The sequence below is a fragment of the Nothoprocta perdicaria genome, unplaced genomic scaffold (genome assembly GCF_003342845.1).
Source record: "Nothoprocta perdicaria isolate Ctin4 unplaced genomic scaffold, notPer1 scaffold_156, whole genome shotgun sequence".
Taxonomy (NCBI): Eukaryota; Metazoa; Chordata; class Aves; order Tinamiformes; family Tinamidae; genus Nothoprocta; species Nothoprocta perdicaria.
The window spans coordinates 418,360-439,337 of record NW_020454716.1 but is presented as its reverse complement, the minus strand read 5'-3'; the positions used below and the strand labels follow the sequence as shown (position 1 = coordinate 439,337).

At 40.5% G+C, this 20,978-nt stretch overlaps 1 protein-coding gene across 1 annotated transcript in view; it reads right to left on the bottom strand.

The window, feature by feature from the left end:
- The window catches only part of CUNH11orf49 (chromosome unknown C11orf49 homolog), a 76,545-nt gene that overhangs the window by 29,805 nt on the left and 25,762 nt on the right, over positions 1-20,978 (bottom strand). The window contains exon 3 of the mRNA XM_026035146.1: positions 19,833-19,963. Within this exon, the coding sequence (XP_025890931.1) occupies positions 19,833-19,963 (131 nt within the window). The remainder of the gene's footprint in view (positions 1-19,832; positions 19,964-20,978) is intronic.

Here is a 20,978-nt window from a genome sequence, read left to right as displayed (position 1 = left end):
ACTGATCGTTTCAATCAAACACCACTCGGTCCCTATAGCAAATGCTTACACATGTACGAAAGTCGGGTGCAGAGAAAAGTATTCCAGTGGGTAAATGAACCTACTTCATTAGCTGCAACACAAGTGGGCTTTGGGGAAAGCACAAAAAATGTTCTGACCATTTAGGGACGGGCAAGAAAAAAAGCACAGGACTTATAGCACAGAGGATTTCACAAATATCTGCGATAAACATTCGTAATAGGCCATACTTTAAAGCAGATTCAGTGAAAGTCTCTGCGTACCTGCAGCCAGGGTGTTTTTGATAAATCCTGTTYGAGTCAGGAACGAGTTATCTTTCTGCTTTGGCTCCCACTCTTCAGCATGCAGTAAGGAGCAGGCAAGACAAATTTAGCAAGCTGTTGACAGCTCACGCTACAGTTGTAAACAAGAGATCTGAGGTTATACATTATTTTCTAAGGAACAGAGGTTTTAAGGCAGTAAGAGAAAGTCTGGCCTGCTAGGCTCATTTTATCATAACCGAGAAAAGCTGCAGTAGAAACATGGATTTCAGACTAGGTCAGCTACTAACAGCCATGGTCCTACTCTCCTCCCTACCTTTCATTCCTCTCCTCAACATGATGCCAGCACAGCTGTTGATACAGCCCCATCGCAAGTGGGACAGGAAGCTGCTTAAACTGAAAAATAACCTCTTTTTTTCAGATTATTTTTCATGTGGAGCRGCTCTGTGCTCTCTTCAGCACACAGCCAGCTGCGCCAGCACAGAGGAAGGAAAGAAATTACTAGCAGAGCAGCAGCCAGGACTACTTCCCTCAGCATTGCCAACCTAGAGGTGCTTATCTAACCACACGTCGGTTGTCTTCCTTGGAAAGAGGCACTTTCCCTGCAAGCCAYGCTGTAGGGAAAAGCCAAGCCCAGGATTCCCAATAAAAGTCTCCTCCTCTTTCTCAGGACATCTGAAAGCAATGCATCATCCTCCTCAGAATGCAACCCATAGCACCTCCAGCTCCACTGCAAATGGGTCAGAGTGACAGACAATATTTCAAGACCCCAGATAATAGTAACTGTCACTGGAAAAGGCGATTGAAATCCAAAATATTCTGGAGAAAAAAAAAAAAAAAGTAATGGCTAGTGAAAAAGCAGGAAATTAATCTCCTGGAGAGCACTTTTAACTATCTCCTGCATCATGCAATTCTAAATCATTATGGAAATAGCTTATAGTTATTATAGCTAGAGAACTACAGGGATAAATCATTCTGAATTTATCTACTGAAGAATCTCTTACAAAAGTAAAGTCTCATACTAAAGTTAGTGGACAAAAGCCAGATGCCTTCAGTTATGTGCTCCAGTGTATCCTCTATTAGCTGCCATCTGAAGAAACTGAGGGTGATCTTAATTAAGGACAAATGAATCTTTAAACCAGGCACTTTGGAATTCAGCAATGGTCTAAGACTCTGTTTTGTAGCGTTCAGGGGCTGACTTTTAAACAGTTTTATTAAAGATAGGAACATCCCTTGCTCTGGGCTAAAAAGTCATTAAATGCAGCTAGTTCCACCCTGTCTCTCTGCGCATTTGTGTTCAACTTGGAAAGGTGCGTCTCCTTCAGAAGTGCCATGTCTGCCTTAAGGTTTTCCAAGCGAGGCAATTTTCTTTCCTGGTAATGGCACTGCTTATCCTTTTGAAGTTCTGTTTGTTTTTTCTTTTTCTAAGAGTTACTCATGATTATCAGGTGGTTGAAAGTGTACTAATTAATTTCAAAATTACCAGATTAGACTTCTCTGTATAGAACAGATTATTAATAGCTGAAGAGTTACAAAATTCTGAAAATCCACCCACACTTGGATTGACATGCCAACATAAAGCATATTTTGCTTTTACTTGTGGTTTCTATCGCTATTTAGAAGATTTATTATTGAAATTTATGAATAGCAACCCGTGTTACCATAAAGTACTCTAACTTGAATAAACTGAAAGTCCTGCTTCTGGGGCTCGACATCACACTTACTTTCCCACCCAAAAGAGTAAAATAAGGATGAAAGGGAATTATCCCRCTCATAGGTAATAACCCTTTAAATACTTTTGAGTACAGTGATAGTGAATATCTCCTATATAATACAATGAGGAATACAACACATCTAGGCTCTCCATCAAAACACAGGCAGTATTTTAACTACCTCTCTGGTGTATTTCAACTGGAAGGCAAGAAGTAAAACTGATGTACGGTGTAGATGACATAGACATCTTCCCTGGACTCTCTAGGACTATAAAAATAAATAATACAATGGAAAAAAAGAGTCTGCTAATGCAGTAAATGTAAGCTGGAAGCCAGGATTTTGTAGAAAATTAGAAGAGAAACAAAATGAAACAGGCATCACTTAGGGGATAAAAAGAAATCAGAGACAGCACGTACATTGACAGAAAAGCCTGGAAATGCCAGTTCTCTTTGATATTTTACTCAAGGAAGTAAAAACAAAACAAGTGTTTGGAAAATGGACTTGCTGTATGTTACACAATCCATTGTGTTATGAGCTACCTTGTTCTTCCATATGATGGAAAACATTGCTCATTTCAGGAATAGTTTAGAAAGATGTCAGTAGTGGTATTTAAAAGTATAAAAAATTCAAAAATAGATCTTCCTAATTCAGGATTTTGAAGAGAGTTGCCTGGGAAGCTCTCAGCGCTACTAGGAGTTGATTTTCAAAGTCCAGAAACATCGGGGAAATTCTGCAGCTAGAAGAAAGCTGAAGTTGTGTTAACACTTAAAGATAGATCAGGGGCTTCCTCTGACTGCACTGGCTACCCAACAGGAGCACGTAGCAACACCAGCCAGTACTAGCATGATGTACAAATAGGGGCTACCATCCCCCCGGCACCAATCGAGATGACCCAGATATTTATACCATGGCCAGCTTGACAGCAGTCCCTGGCAAAATAATCAAATAGACAATACTGGACTTCATCAGTTAATTACTAGTAACCATGAAAATAAAAGAACTTGCTGAATTGTCTTTTCAAATGGGAACAAAGGTCTCTATATTAAAAAGTGTCAGCAATTAGGCTTTCAAAGACACTGCACTTTATATTCAACAGTATTTTGATTATAAAATTAGAAAGATACAAAGCAAGCACCACTCACATCAGCAGAATAACTGTTATGTGTCAGAATGAGCACAGGCAAACACCATCTAGAAGACATGTTTCTTTTGGGATGCCCCAAGAACATGCTCAGAGTTCAACTTTGTGGAGCAATTTTTTAATTAATTTCTGGGAATAGAACAAAAGTTAATGAGAGCATTTGTGAACTATATAGAACTGAGGAAATTTTTAAAGGATTAAAAAATCGGCAATATAGGAAAGGTTCATTCTCTTAGTTGGCTTACATCCAACTTACAGTATCATCACGTGTGAAGCCACACAACTAGAAACTGAGAACACAGGGGCTCCACCTGAGTAAAGTTTCTGAGAAGATAACTGGAGAGTAAGCTAAACTCAAACACTCAGAATAAGATGATTGAGAGGATTACATGGTCCCCACACAGGTAACAGCAATGCCGAGTAAAGAGGCTGTAGTACCAGCGTTTGACTGGTTTGAAATGTTCGTGGCTCAGGGATGCGAACTGGAAAGGAGTCAGAAGAGGCTGCAAAAATGATCATGTGCAAAATATGCATTACAGAGAGAGATTCAAGGCAATATTTTACTTGGCTTATGAAAAAGAATGATAATAGACTGACTTTGATATATTATTTAAATGAACATAGTATTTGCAAACTTTTTAAAAATACATTTTTTTAAGGTGATAATAATCATTCATCATTAAAGACTTAAAGTTTTCTCTTAGTTGCGAAGAAAAAAGTAAATTAAAGTTGCGAATGTAGTAGAGTGTCCAGAAGTCGGATTTCACTAGGCCCTATGATACGCTACAGTTCAAAGTTAAGGAAACCTTTGGATATGACGGCTTCTTGCAGAACAAATCTTATCATCGAAATCACTGATGACCTTGCTCCTCTCTTAGGACATAGTTTTTTTCTTATCTGGCCTGTCTCTTATGGCCGCGGGTCTTTGCAAGCAACAAGGGAGCACCCAGAGCCTGCTGCACGCGCGCCGCAGGCCGCGCTTCCCGCCCGCGCTGCAGCGGGTGCAGGCGGAGCGGCCTCCTGGACACTCATCTCCTGCTCTTCCCAGCGGGGCCGCCTTCCCGCAACGGCTCAGGCCGTCACGGGCACCGGGCTGCGCTCCAGCCTAATTGCTCTGGCAGCACCAACGGCCCCGCGCTTCCTGCCGCTGCTTTTCCCAGGGGCCCTCCGGCCCCTTCAGCGGCACATGACTTAATCAGACCTGAATACCCTCCTGCAACATATGCAAATTATTTTTCAGTCAGACAAGTGTTTTGGCTCAATACTGGTGTTACTAAGTGAAGTTTAATGATGTGCTATCGAGGTCAGACCACATGGCCGAATGATACTTTCTGACTATAAACCCCACAAGTCTATCGCTCTCTAAAGGAAGATTTAAAAGAAAACAGTAGTAAATTCAATGGTATTAGAATCATAGAATGCTGAAGGTTGGAAGGGACCTCAGAGGTCATCGAGTCCAACCCCCCTGCTCACGCAGGGTCACCTAGAGCACGTGGCACAGGGCTGCGTCCAAGCGGGTTTTAAAGATCTCCAAAGAAGGAGACTCCACAACCTCTCTGGGCAGCCTGTTCCAGTGCTTTGTCACCCTCACAGTGAAGAAATGCTTCCTTAAGTTCCTGTGGAACTTCCGATGCTTCAGTTTGAAGCCATTTCCTCTAGTCCTATCCCTGCCCACCACTGAAAAGAGGCTGCCCCCCTCCTCCTCACTGCCTCCCTTGAGGTATTTATACACGCTGATCAGGTCCCCCCTCAGCCTCCTCTTCTCCAGGCTGAACAGACCCAGCTCTCTCAGCCTTTGCTCATAGGGCAGATGTTCCAGGCCTCTGATCATCCTGGTAGCCCTGCGCTGGACTCTTTCCAGCAGCTCCACATCCCTCTTGTACTGGGGAGCCCAGAACTGGACACAGTACTCCAGATGTGGCCTCACCAGGGCTGAGTAGAGGGGGATGATCACTTCCCTCGACCTGCTGGAGACGCTTTTCTTAATGCACCCCAGGATCCCGTTGGCCTTCTTGGYCACCAGGGCACACTGCTGCCTCATGGTCAACTTGTCGTCCACCATGACACCCMGGTCCCTCTCTGCGGGACTGCTCTCCAGCAGGTCCACTCCTAATCTGTACTGGTGTCCAGGGTTATTCCTCCCCAAGTGCAGGACCYTGCACTTGCCCCTGTTGAACCTCATGAGGTTTCTCGCCGCCCAGTCCTCCAGTCTGTCCAGGTCCCTCTGGATGGCAGCACAGCCCTCAGGGCTATCAGCTACTCCACCCAGCTTGGTATCGTCGGCAAACTTGCTGAGGGAGCACTCCAGCCCTTCATCCAGGTTGTTAATGAATAAGTTGAACAGGACCGGACCGAGAACTGATCCCTGGGGGACACACTAAGTACAGGCCTCCAGCTGGACTCCGCACCATTGACAACCACTCTCTCACGCGAGGTCAAGCATGATCACCAGTCTGACCTGTACGTCAAGGCCAGATTTGCCAGCACCACAAGTTTTGCACTGATAAGCTTTGTGAGGGGTTTGCGCTTGCCCACGGCTCCCCAACACGATGAGCTGCCCCAGCACCACACAGAGCCCCCCAGCTCGTGCCGACACAGAGCTCGCTCCACCACCACCACACAGAGGGCACAGCTTTCTGCCAGCCTGGCCTGCTCCAACAGACCTGCGTGAGATCAGACAAGGATTGGAGCTGGGAGAAGGAGGACGTGAGAAGGCAGAATCTCGCTAGCCAGCACTTACATCTGGCTATGCCGACGTGGAACTGGAGCTTAACTACGGCATTAGTGAACTCTCAGATACACTCAAAGCAGACAATTTACGACAGATACACTCAAAGCAGCCTCAGTTTATGATTTACCCTGGGCATCTGCACAGAACAGGTTTCTTCTTCCTCTTTTAATCTTCTAGTACAGAAGCTGCATCACTACAATATTTTTCTCTTCCATATTGAGTCATTTTTTTTCCTCTGCAAATCTGAACAAACAGCTATGAATGCTGCATGGCACTGTAGTCTGCTTGTCTCAGAAAAGCATTTTAAAACCATTTCCATGTCAGCAGAAAAAGAAAAAGGGAACGGGGGGCAGAATTATGCTGTTTTTAAGGTAACAGAGGTAGAAGCTCTAAAAGAACAGGTTCCAACTTGCAGTGCTCTGTCTGGGTTGGGGAGGCCCATTCTCACTGCATGGTGGAACACCAGTCTTGTATATTGTGTTTATTCATAAAAAAGATAACATGAGGGACCATAAATGCATCAGAAATAAGATCACTTAATCTGGATATTGGACAACTCAAAAGGACATTCGCTTACGCTTTCTTGGTTCTCTTTCATCTGTTAGGATCAGCCCAGTAAACTGAGGACTCCAGAGGCAATGCTAAGACAAAAGCAGCATCAGTCATTCCATTCACAGCAGGACTTCTGGAATAAAGTGACAAGCGTTTCACCAGACCCATGGTTCTTTCTAAACAATAGTGGCATCTCTACCTCACCCAGCCAGCTGCATGTCCTTGTGTATATCGCCAGAATTAACGCTACACGTAACTCCACATAATTTGATGTTTACTTACAACCATTCTTCTCACATGCTAATGAGTGACACCAGCTCTTCAAAGAGAGGGAGAATTTGCTTTGCTTGCCAACATACCCTTGGCAGACTCTGCCCTTGAAAGAGAAGATTGCAGGCAGGGACTGAAGCCAATGAGGGAATGCAAGGGAGGATAGCATGATGTGAAAAGAATGCCTGCAATTTTACAGGGAGAAGGACCCAGCTGCCAGTTATTCAGATGCTGTTTCAACTCATATACAGATATTAAGCTGTTCCATCAATAAGAGGCAAGCACTCAGCTGCCAGCAAGTGCTAGGGAACAGGCACTCCCCAGTGCTCCAGCCTGCTCATGTATTTATAAATTGAAGGTGGTTGCATCCAAAAAAAAATTAAATTAAAAAAAAAGGAGCAATTTCCATGCTTACCCCCACTCTCCACCCCAAAACAAGGAAAATCTCTCTACTGCAAAACTTCAAAACTTTCATCTGCATGAGGGACAAAGCCTACACGGGTGCATTACTTACAAAGCAACATCTTCAAATGTACCTGTCACTCAGGTAGAACACACTGGGTGGAGGCCCTCACTTCTCGACAAGCAAAAAACTTGGAATCTACCGAATCTATCAGAATTGTAAAACTTGATCAAAAATAATGAAGGAGCCTCCTGTTGGGTGTAATCCAAGGTCCCGTCAGTCCTGGATGGTGCTTTTGGCCCTTTCTGAATCACCTGGCACTATCTGGATGCAAGGTAATTATAAACCATTTTTCTATCAGAATGTACCTGTTTAGCATGTGCCCAAACATGAGGGGGGACACTGAAAACCAGAATCAGTTCTAGCTAACAACTATTATGGCAAGGAGAAGTAGAATATATTGATTAAAATGGTTGGATAATATCTTTAAAGTTATCCATTAGAATCACATTTGCACCTTGTTGCTTGATTTTATATTAAGGTACATGGACATAGGGACTATAGAAAGATAGAACATTTAACACAAATAATTTTTTAAACAACAACAATAACAAAAAAAACTTAGCAGGAAATTATGAGCAACCATGTTGATAATTTTAACAATAAAAAGCTCAAATACACATAGCATTCAGCACAACACAAGCRTACCTATTTCTTCAGGTAGGTTTCAATTTATACACTGAAATTATAGATAGACTATCAAGACATATCTCTTTGGTCACAAACCCAACAATTTCTCACCTCCACTTGTTTCCCTCTCACACTTCACGGCTCTTTCAGTTTGCCAATTCAATTTTTGGACAGGCTACGTTATAAATCTGATTAGTAATGTGATCCAAGTCAAAAATAACTTCTAAATTTTTTCCCCAGAGAAGCAGTGAAAGGAGAGATGGGGAAAACCAGACGAAGAATATCTGGCTAATCTCTCCATTGACAATGGAGAAATAAACACGTAGGCAGAAAAATCAAGATGTCTACAAGCCCCTCCCAGCGTATCAAAGTCACGAGGTATTAAGTGTTGCAACACCAATTACAAAAAGATGCAAGTCAGAGACAACAAGTCTAAGGTATTTTCTATTTGTTGTTTTCATTTACAATTATTCCTTGAATAATTTTGTTTGTTGTTTTCACTTGTTTGTTTTTGTCCTCAAAAGCATCACAGAAGGCAACTACAAAAATATTTTTTGTCTAGGCCCCAAGAAGAATATCCAAACTTACCTTCAAGTCATTTAAAGCCCAACATTACCTGAGCAAGGTTTCATAACACTATAAATAAAGTCACTCCTGAATACTTCAGTAACTTAAGAACTCGATGCTTTGAAACAATTTTCTGATAATTATTTTAAATCATCTCTTCTGCAGAAGTATAAGCCATTTCATTGAATATTTAYTTACTTTTTCTTTTATCTCCTCAAAGAGCAAATAGAATCTGAAAAGAATATTTTAGAACAACTTCTGGTGATGACTTGAGAGGTAGTGCTCCACACATGTGGACAAGGTTACAAGAAGCTTGTTAGTGARTCAGTGAACTCCCAGATGATTCAGATTTCTTTCCAGGTAATTACTATTATACTAGTTTCAAATTGATTGCAGCTGTGTAACATTAGGATTTATATAAAATCCTTTGCTAAGTTGCCTRCAAATGGATTCACGAGTCGAACAACCGATTTTCTGAGGTAACAACTTAGTAATAAGCAAATATAAAGTATTTTGAGTCTGTTTAAAATACAAGATTAATTTAACACTTATCTAAGTCTCTTTCAAAATACCTTACAACTGTTCCTTAGAGGTGAATGAATATCGAGGTCTGTGCCCTACCAAGTAATTATAATTGAGTAAAAAGTAAATATTGTCTTTATTGTAAGCAAATATTGCACATAAAAATGTTCAGAACAGAACTGTAATAAGATTTGATTTTACAATCTCACTTTCGCAATCTGAGATTTTGCATTTTAAGTGTTCCTCTTGTACCAATCAGAAATAAAATCATAAAAATACAGATATATTAAGTATCAGWTCTATTTGATCAAGACTAATCTTTTTAATAAACAATAAAAGCTCAAACACAAAGAGAGTAAGGAAGGTGTAAAGGCAAGGCAACAAATTTCAACTATCTAGCTAAAAACAACTGTCTTCCACAGCTCTGCTAAAAGCCTGCCAGGCCTGAAAAGGCTCAAGATGATGGTGTATATCATGTGTGACCATTTTCAGCAACCAAACCACAACAAACAGAGCCTCTGCTTTTATACTTCCTCTCTGCAGGTTTGGTTAGTTTTCATATGAATAGGCATAGCTCTTGAAATCCAGTTCTGACTATCATAAAGTCTTTCCTTCCCTCTTGAGGAACTAGGTTTTAAAATCACTCAAAAAAAAAATGGTAAAAGGCAGAATTTTTTCCCATAGGAAAAAAAAAGATCTCAGCTGGGAGTGGTGAGAAGGAAGAGAAGGAAGAGCAATATTAACGCTTTTACATCTTAAATGCTTAAACTGCCTTTTTGTGTACTTAAAGAAGAGTTAAATTATTCTATTGGAAGGAAGCTGAATGAAAGTTTACGTGTGTGTCTGTCTAAAATCAACTGTTTAACAAAAAAGCGAGAGTTTATTAAGGCCTTGAGTCTGTCAAATCATACATACAGATACATAAATACTCTCACACTTACCTGTGCAGCCAAAACTTTCATAGCCAAAGATTATTCACTTCAATCTAACAGGTGGAACTCTGCATTATAAATAGGAAAATCAAGGTACCTTGTGATTAAGTGATTTACCCAAGATACAGATTAACAGGATTAGGATTCAGGAGTTGCCAGTTTCTATTTCTTTGCTTGTCCCACATTTGTTCCACCAGATTATGTACAATGAAGAAAGGGGGAAGGGAGGAAACTGCATCTTCCACTTCAGGTCAACACAAAACTCCCGACACACAGTTCTGTGTCACCTATTTGCCTATGCATTCATTTATAGGACATACACCATACTTGTTATCAGAAAGAGTAACTGGGATACCCAACAACAATTCTAATTTATTTGATAACAGCATAAGAACTTGGAAATAGAATATGTGTGTGTGTATGCATGCATAGCTGTGGGAGGATGTTACAGATGCATTTTACTGGCAGAGGAAGACAAAGTAAAAAATGAATAATCTTTTTAGTATCTAATTTGCATTCAAAATAAAGATGCTTCCCTCAGTAACTGTGTTTGATTGCTGCATCTGCTAAACATGGCAGTGTTCACTGTCTGAGAAATAAAAAATCACATTTGAGTAATTTTTTTTCCCAATAATATTAGATTTGTAGGATTTCTTAGCTAGAATCCCAAAGGAAAGAATTCAACAGATGATAAACTTATTATTTTTAAAAAAATTCTTATCAATCTAATATGATTTAATAGAGTATTGACTGTCTTTTCTTTGCTTAGGGGATACTTTAGACAGAAAATTTGCAAAAGAATCGTAAGGGGAGGTAAAGCATCACAATCAACAACCCCTTTCCTAACAGGTCTACTCATGAGCATTACAGATTGGGAAGCAGGAAACTGAAGTGCAATAACAGAGAATGTGCCCCCAGTGAAAAGGCCACTCTACCTAAACTCCTGATCCAGTGAAAGATTCCCGGAAAGTGATTCACCTGATGGCAGGATGCCATCCTACTTGTTCAGAACTGCCCTACGGCTTAGCCACTCTCTGGTGAGAGTTAACTCTGCTGACTACAGTCAGTAGACGTGGCTTCTAGCTTGGGCCTTACATTTGTATTCTGATAGCACAAGAGGCAATGGACTCAAGTTGCAGAAGGAAAAGTTTGATTAGTTATTAGGAAAAAAATGGTTTATCCAACCAGAGGAGTCAGCCAGTGGGACAGGTTGCTCCGAAAGGCTGAGAAGGTCCCAGGCTTGAACTGACCTGGGGATGGCCCTGGCAACCTGGGCCTATGCAGAGGCGGGACCAACTAGGTGACTTGCAAGGTCCCTTCCAACCTAAATTCCTCTATACATCCTGTGAATGAAGTCCAACTTCTCAAAGGTGTTCTCTTTCTTCCAACTGTCCTTCATACAAATCTTTCTCACACAGGTTACAYCTGGGCTATTACACTATAAACCCTGTTCCAAGATATGTCCTTTTGTTATTATAGGGGCTCTTGCTTTAGTTCCAAAAGGCAGCTCCAACAGCTGTTCTTTAGCCTTGACTCTAGCTACATCCATGCAACTACATCTCGTTCCCAGTACAGCAGCCTCTTTAGAGCAGATGACAAAAATGCCACTTTGCTGGGTCTGAGCTCCAAAGCTCAGTTTTAAACCTGTATTTCCAGATAAGCAGTGAGGCATCACGTGGCCAGATCCAAACTCAGGTGTCTGTATTCTCATTTAAATAGAAGAACTCTGGCAGACGGCCCTCCACAGAACGGAGCTGCTTGGGAAAACTTTCGCTAGACGTTGTGTGAAACACACTTAGCAAACTGGACCTCAGGGGAAAGAACAGTACTATTTTTTATAAGGTGGTCCCTTCAAGAAAAACATGCTCCATCAAGACTGTACTTGTTGGTACTTTGAAGCTACGAAGAAACAACAGGAGATAGCAACCTTTGTACAAAAGGAAAATATTCCGAATTTACAATGAGGGAAGATGAAAAAAGAAGATATTCAAGCATATAAAGTAGTTTCTATTTTGAGCTTTTTCAAAAGGGAAAATCTCTTGCCAATTTTGTGTTAGAAGCTAGCGACTATTATAATGGGGAAACAAAGTGCTGAATCTAATCAACAGAAAACATGTGAGCCAAATACTTTCAGAAATGGTATATAGTACTAATACATACGTGTGTAATTGCCATTTTTTTCCTCAAATAGAGAAGGATTATTACAAGAGTGACAGTAACAATGTGGTTCTACAATACAGATGATCAACTTGCTGAGTCTCAACTGGGGGTTGAGAATCTGACTTCTATTTGGTTCTGAAGACTTTGCCTAGAAAAACAAATAGTCAAGGGGTTATAATCAAGGGGGTCAAATAGTCAAGGGGGTCAAACGAAGTACTAAAAATACATCACTGCACCCTATCTAGGTCATACACAGCAATCTATTGTTCTGAATGAGGGAATAATGACTTTCACATTTTTAGAAATGAAAAGAGAGACAAGTTTATCACAACCAATTTATCGAAACCATATTATAGTGTTATATAGGCATTAGTCCTCCTTGCCTCAAAGCAAAAGAAGCCTATATCTATCCATAAAGCAAATATAACTTTGCTAAATACAATAACTGACATCATGAGGTCAAAGAACTTAGTTTTACTTCTGACTAAATTAACTTCAACTTTTTCTTTGTTTCACTTCAGGTAGATGTACAGCAAAAATGGTATTGACAAGAGTTTTGGGAGGCTTCATTCCTTAACACTTGTAAAACACTTGGAGATCCTCAGACAGCAGGTAGAGAAAAACRGTATCATTAATCATCATTTGGAAATGAATATATCGCACTTGAGGTTCTGTCTGACACAAGAGGAAACCACAGGGCACCTCTACCTGCCTTAATGACACAAGCTCAGTYATTTTGAGGGCTGAGGAGAGAAACTTCCAAGCAGAGTAAACAGAAAAAATAAAATTATTTCAGGAAGAAGCTCCAATATTAGCGTTCTTATCCCAATCACATTAGCTAGTATGTTTTGCATTACAATTTAACTCAGCATAGCAATCCCTCTGCGACTGCAGGCAAAAATGAAGGAATTAACAGCACGGAGAGTAGGGATGAGAGGAAGTTAGTGGTTCACAGACAGCATCACACCAAAAGCACCGTGTGCTTGACTTCCTTTCAGACAACACAGGAGTTATTCTGGAAAAAACAGATGGGACATTTGACTGGAGAAAAATGATGGCTTGGAATGTGCAATAGGTTGAYTCTGTCTGGAAAGGTAGGGAGAAAAAGTATTAAGAGACAAGCAGATACCAAGCTAGCAGAAAACAAATATTTGAGAAACACGTGATTAGAATAAACTCAAAAAATGGCAGGAAGATTAGATCAAATAATAAAAAAGTGAGTAGATAAAGAGGTGAAGGGGAGAGGGAGAACATAGTTCAGAATTAAATTTATCCTGTCAGGCACTGGAACAAAAGAGGAGGAWTTGAAATTCCACTCAGAAAAATATCACCTTTCTTAACTTGTCCCCTTCCTTTATGAAAACGAAGACTTTTAAAACTTTAGACACTCCGTTTCTGTACTTTCTGTAAGTAAGCAGATCATTTCTACTGATCCTCATCCAGGATTCTTGAAGGAAGCATAACAAGGCATAATACATTAATCTTTTAAATCATATACTTCTTTATTCATAACAATATTGATTTAAACCAGGCTCAGAAGTTTACCTAGGTAAGAAAATTTGCACAAGAATATCTACAGTCAAACACAGCTGCGTGGGTTGGCCACACTAATTTAACATCACAGCTTTAGTGGAACAGGGGCGTCCTGCAGGTAGGCAAAGACCTCAACCCAAAGTTTGGAGGAGGAACTCCCAGAGAGATGATGAGGTTATAAGTACCACTTACCTTGAGAGTTTGGCGACTCAGTTAGAGAGGCCGAGACTCAGCTCATGTCGATAAAGAGTCTCCCTAGAGCCAGGGTGAAAAATCAGTTCCCCAAAAGAAATGGCACTAGTACATTTATTTTTAGCATAATAACTTCACTTAATATTTTTGTGAATATAAAGGGTTGCTGGAGGGGAGGAACAGAGAGGGCAGAGATTGCCGTTGTCCATATTCATAATCCAAAAAAAGACAGAGAGAAAGGGTAGATATGTTGTTCACTTATGATACCCAGCACATTGGGAGAGCTATATAAATACTGCATTACACAGCATAGACATATATTAGAAACCAATAGCAATAGCAGAAAAATATGCTTTGASGTTTAATGAGAAGACTGAAAGTAGTTCTTTCTTCAGTTCACACACTTTCAAATCTCAAGACAGATTAAGAGCCAAAAAAATGGATTGAAAGCAGATTGAGGCTTCACAGAGGCTCTTATTCTTGAACACAAATTCTCTTACAGCCTCTTTGCACACAATAAGGAATCAAGAGAAAGCAAAATTTTAATCTTCCTTCTCTACTGCCTTTTCCTGTAGAATCTCTGTTGCTGAAGAGYAGACCAGAAACATCATAAAACCCACTAGTTAATGAAACTAATCCCTCCAAGACCTTCTGCTGGATTGTTGYCTATGCATAAGCAGTGTGCAGACCAAGATCACCTCCTGGGACTCTGTGCAAGTGAGTGGAAAGCKTGGCCAAGTCCATTTAATGGAAGAAATATGGAGCTTGCAGAATTCTAGGCCTAATCACTCAACATATAACTAATTTTGTTCCAAGCAACTTCCCTGTATTTTGGATTACTAATTCTCCAGGCTGGAATCTATTGGAATCTAAAAAGGAGTCTTAAATAACCTAATTGAAAAAATAATTTATTTAAGTTGGTTTGAAAAAGAATACTGTCATATGGATGGGCAACTTGCCAGGAAACTGCAAAACAAATGGCAATAATAATTAACGGCTGAATTTTGAGCAATTAGAGGGCAACAATGATCACTGTTTGTATAAGCTCATTTAAATGTTTCACCCTAACTGGGACAAAATGTGTGTAAAGAGCACATCRGTTACATCTGCCAATGACAAAACAAYCAGAAATGCTTACTGTTTCTCACGRAAGAGTATATTTAGGAAGATATGCATATAGAATACAAAGTTATGAAGATGAAAAAGTGCTTGGAAATCAAGATAAGCATTTTCAGAGAAGCAGTTAAAAAAAACCCACAATACTACAAATAAAAAAAATGGATTAGATAAGGATGACTTTAATATGCAACATTTAATTTCATAAGCTGTATAGACAGAAAGGTATAAAGTAAATGCAGGGAGGGGCTGGGAGAAGACCTGACCAGTGACCCATGCACAACTACCATTCTGTACAATTACTGCAATACATCCTACACCTATGCAATGCAGATGTTTTAGCTTACTCGCAATGTTTGCAGAGATGCCTTCCCACTGCTGTAGTGTAATCCCTTGCCTACTTCTCCTCAACTTTAGAAACCCTTTGTCCTGATTATTCAGTCATCAGTGGTTCCAGATGCAGTTACATCAATGCATCATAAATAGTAACAGCTATAATTGTAGGCAGTGCAACTACGAAGTGCACAAAGTCTGGAGAGGAAGCCTTTAAATGAGTTTCCAGAGAATGCTATATTAAAATCCACATATAATAATGTTTAGGATATACTAGGAGATTTTACTGAGTAATAAAAACTTTCTTATTAGAACATAATACAAAGATCTGATTTGGTTTTAACAAGAAAAAGGGAGAGAGCAGAAAGTCCTAAAATTTCCTGTAATCCTCACTGTGCTKTTACATGTATCTCACTGACACAGACTGGCTAAAGTACAAGGAGCATAACAGCTGTTACAAGTGACAGAAAAAGTCAGAGACAGAAAAAAAAAGAAGGAGGAAAAACAGGAAAAAAAAAAGGAGAAAGAGGATAAAATTTAATGTAAGGAAATATATATGGAAGCACTAAGATTACAAAAACAACAGAAGGGCTTTTGTGATCTTACAAAAGTCATCTGGTCGGAGAGGTGCACTAAAATGACACTGTCAGTAGCAAAGCCGGGAGCACAACAGTTTTCCTAGCTCTTYTCCATCTGCAGATTAGACACACCTCACAGACAGGACATGTCCTTAGTTTCTGTCAACACTCTGGCCTTCCTGGCTAGCCAAGAAGCACCAGCCAGAGACCATACACSGCTCCCCACAGGCCCAGCCTGCTTGCTTGGGGCATGTCTTCTTTGCAGGACCAAAGGCAGCCAGACTTCCACCTTGAATTCAAGTGCAAAAGCCAAGAGGCAGTCGTTACACAAACTAACAAACTTGAATAACTACATTTATGAGAAGATTTTCTTTCGATAGGAGAAATGTCAGTCCTTTTTGTCTGAAGGGGCCGTAGGAGAGTGTCCCCGAAGGATCCCCAGCAGCACGTGCCCCCATTTCTCTGTGGCAAKTCTGTGCTTCAGCGCTGTGTGTACATGAGGTGAGCAGCCACCCTGCCTGGCTGCATAACCCCCTGTACCTGGGCTTAGGCCTTGCCTGGACTATATGCAACGAATCAGACAGCAACTGTTTATGCCAGAGGCAATTTTAAGTGGAAGAGGGAAAGGAGAGGGGGAGAAAAAAAAAAAATAAAAGAAAAAAAAAAGAAAGACCTGCTGCTGAAACACCAAAGAAAGTTGAGACTCGAGAAAAAAATGTGTCGATGTGTCTTGATTGAATTTTCTGTTCACTTCTCAATATATTAGGCCTGGAACCAGTTTCTCAGTGCAAAATTTTTCTAATTGCCTGGAAAGCATTTAAGGAAAAATCTTTTTAATTAAAAACAGGGAACCAACAAGACATGAAAGCCATGGGGGTTGGGAGAGGCATGTGTTGACCTTATGCAGCTTCGCAGCAGAACTCTGCAGGGGCTGTTTAAACTGAGGGAGCACAATTTTAATTAGAGAGTCCTGAGGAGCAGACATCTCAAAGGAGCAGGTCAGMTAGATTCCAAGAGGTCAATTTAAGCATAAGCAGAGAGGAGACAAGACCTGTGGTCATTTTGCCTTCCTCTGGGATGAATCAGTTGATAGCTGAGCAGTCTCATGCTCTGTGTTTCTCTGCATACAAGCTAGCTGTGACTACGGGTGTTGCACGTCACTGGCAAGTGCTTAAAGGAGAGGAGAAACCTTGTCAAGCACCCACCTCCAGTTTCTTGACATTGGATCATATTCTAAAATAAACTCAATTGTATTTTCTCCCTATGTGTGGAAACTGAGATATGCTTACGCATATTTTTACACAGGACTCTTCACTTTTCYAAGTTCTATAAACAGTGGAAAATCCTGTACAAGAACTCATTCAATATATCACCAAATAGAAAAAAAATCCAAGAGGATTTCTATTTTTATTTATTTTACTTTTTGAAGAATTGGTTATGTTACTATCACACCACTGCCGCTGGCCTTTTCTATTTTCTGTTTGGAGAGAAAAGGGGAGAAAAAATCTAGTTTCCAAACAAAAGGAAATATGGAGGGCAACGTAACCAGAAACCATCACTTAGAGGAGGGCTAAAACAGAAAAATGTAATACAAAAGCTTCCCCATGAAGAAATTACTTTCCAATGATTCAAAAGGGGAAGGAATTAAGAACGAAAGTGATATTTACAGCAATCTCCCAAGAGAAACAATAATTATAGTAAACTTAATTTAGTGGGTCTGCRTAGACACCAATCCTTACATATGTTCATTATTTCTAACCAGAAAGAGATTTCTCTTGCTGGAGCTTTAAGAACTCATGGTTAATGAGCCTGGCTGAATAAGGTGCATCTTTCACATCAGGACATGCTTCAGACAGACAGACAGACAGAGCAGTAAATACCATAAGGAGAATTTCTTTCTGTTGAGCAAGAACAACTAGCAGTGAGGTTAAGCAATCAGTTCAATCATTGGGAGCCACCAGAGATACAGGCTACTTTTCCAAAGCCCCAAATAAATACTCAATAGTGGAGAGGATTATTTCTGAGTTGCTAGAACTTGAGAACTGCATCGTCTTACATCTCTAATCTTATTCTCCCTTGCTTCRCGCAGCCAGGGTGCAAGCTTTGAGGTAAGTACTCATCTATTAAGTTGAGGAATAACCTCACAGAGCTAGCAGGTATACAGTTTGTCCTCCCATATGGACGGAGCTAAGAGACAGCACTCATTTATAAGACAAAAATTAAAATCTGCAATGAAACAGAGAAAATGAGAGGGATGATTGGGAACATAAATTTTTCAAGTAAARCAATTAAAAAAGCACAAGTAACAACACAGGGGACATATAAAAAGTCACTCAGTGTAATACTTTTGCTGAAGGAAGGTGAAAAATGGCTTGACAGTCTATGCAGACACAAATCAAAGACAGAACACTCATGCACCAAGCGATGCCTGTCCAGACAGAAACCTGGAGAAAAAAMCGGACCAGAAGAGCAGAATCTTGGTATAGAGGTAACCAGCACATATTTTCCTCTTTTTCTGCACACAAATACTCTGTTGAAATGTCAGTTTCATGAACAAGTATCCATTTCCACAACATAGTGTACTGAATGCAGAGAGTRGGGGTCTCAGAAGCAATATATCAGTGTTAAGCAGAGCTGTACTGCTCCTAATTCCAGATTCATCAAGTTATTTTTTGTTGTATGATCCATTACCTGTCTGCAGTGAGATGCTAGGTAAGTGAAGAAAAATCTGTGTGAGATTTTACATTGAACATGCAGCAGTGAATACCTCCCATCAAAGAGCTGCTTCTCAATGTTTTATTAGCAACAGCTGCAGCTTTGGTGAATAACYTCAGTGCTGTTTCTGAACTGTCATACAGAAATATGCTCTAGAAAGCTGCATGGCATCTTTCCTATGATCTAACCTCAAATCGTGTCTTCATTGCATGCTGGTTAGATTAGTACAATACAGTTTACCTGAGTTATCAAAAATGTTAGTCCTGAATAWAACTGATTTAGAACCTAACAACTTACCTCCTACTGACAAGCAGATTCTACAAGGAGCACATCCATTCATTTCAGTAGTAGATTATAGATTTCGTTGTACTTAGTTAGGATGTTGTAATTTCTCAAGGATCTAAAATGGTAGTGCCAGGGCAGAATATGTCAAAAAAAAGTCATTGCCCTATTCATATTTTTGGAAACTCTGTTCATTGTGAGCAGAAGTCTTGCAAAGCTTGGCCATGAAGGCAATGATTTATCTGTATTTAGAGAAATATCATGCTTGTCTGTCCATCAAGAAGCATTTCTGAATAGCCCGAAACAATGAGATAAAACAAAAAAAAAACCACTTTAAAACTCATATTTGTATAGCAACATCCAGTATATTTACTTAGAATATGAATTAAAAAATAAAACAAAACATAATTTTAGTTGCATGTAGTTACATGAGTTTGAGTTCTGGTGGGTTATTCAATACCTAATGTGTAGTATAAGATTGCAGCATAAAAATAGCTAAACAACATAGCACTGTGCTCAGTAGTTTTTTGTTGACATAGGAACCTTTTCCTCATGGGTGGAGTTGGRGGAAGAGGCCGCACAGTTGTCAGTGCTCCCCGTTTCACAGCCATCAGCGCCCTGCAGTGTCATCCAGGAGCCCTGCCAGGGCCAGCTCAGGCCCAGCTGGGTGGCCAGCAGCCCTCACCCTGCAGCCAGACACCGTCACAGGCTTTGCCTCCTCCATAGCTCCCAGTCAGAGCACTCCCTACCTCCACTGCTTGTGTTCTCAGCACCTCTTCCCATCATACTTCACATCCCAAATTCTACCCATCTCCAGGTCTGCCACCCCCAATCCCATCCACTGACCTCCCTGCATTCACAGTCATGCACAGGCCCGCAGATACCCTCTCTCAGAACTGCCTGACATGCTATTCTGTACTGGAAGTAGTGCTCATAATGAGGTGCTCCGTGCCAGTTTATGCTTCGGGAATTTTTAAATATTCCATGAGCTCCGGTGATGGTGTCCCTCTATTGCAGCAATAGCGTATTAGGTGTGCTGTGTCAGTATTTGTACTGCATTTATAGGCCAGCAAGCCATTTTGGTGCTAACGCAACAGGAGAGCAACTCACGCTGGAAAACTCACCTCCGTTTTTCCCCACTGTACGGAAACATCTCCAAAAGGTCCGAAGAAAAGATGCCCTGTTGTGGGGGGTAGCTTGGACAAAGCTGAATTCGCGGAACAAAATGTGCGTTCCTTGACGAACACTGTTAAAACTGTGGAGATAAAGTCAAAAGAAAAGAACATTAGAAAGCTGAACCCATGTCAATGTTCAAGGGCCAGCTGGAACGGTCGCAAGARAAAACACTGGCAGTTACATTTTGTGAAACCAAATCTCTGAACTTTATTATAGCTTATATCCACTGGTTCTCTAGAGAGAAGTCTATTTGCAAAAACCACCCACTGGAATTTAATTAGGGGGTTGTAAAAATCCAATTCAGTCCAAAGGATCCCAGAGCAAGGAGTGTCCAAGAGCCACTTCAAGTTCTGAGACCAAACCATTGGCAAATTGCTGGCCACGAGTTACCGGTTGTTTGTGTGACCAGCAGATGCCCTCTGTCTTTGTGCATTTTAGACTTCATTGTTATTCTTGCCAGATTTCCCTGAAGCCACAGCAACAACCACCAAAAATCCTCCTTAACARAAGTTTCAAGATTTTCATTTTTAGGTTACTGAAACTTGACTGTTTTGGATGTATAAAACAGATTTTAGCTTTCAGGAAACGCAGATTGATATCTCTCTAAATGGCWCTTGCACCAGTGCTGAAAGGGGTCATTTCTGCATTCCATTTTGACAAAACAAAACAAAAAAAAAGAGCTGGTCATGATGCYGGAGAGCCAATTTGATTTGCCCATTCTCATATCTTAGTACAAATTTCTCATATTTGCATTCTAAGCACTTTGGCTAATGCTCACTATTATGGTAAATACCTATTTTCCCTTAAAAAATACAGGTTTCTCTGAAGTTTAAGAAGCTCTCCTTTGGGCATGGGGAAGCTCAACAAGCAAGAACAATAGAAATGCAAATACAAACATTATCCAGCAAAGGTACAATGGCCRGATTGCCTCAGAGCTGGATGCTGTGCACTTCACTCTGCATCTTGCAAGTGGGACAAAGCTTTTAAACACTCCAGAGAGATAATTAAAAAGATTCACTTGGGACAGCAGCTTAACTCTCTCCCATGGCAGACTGTTAATGAAAAGATCCAGGTTTATCTTTCATCACAGCAGA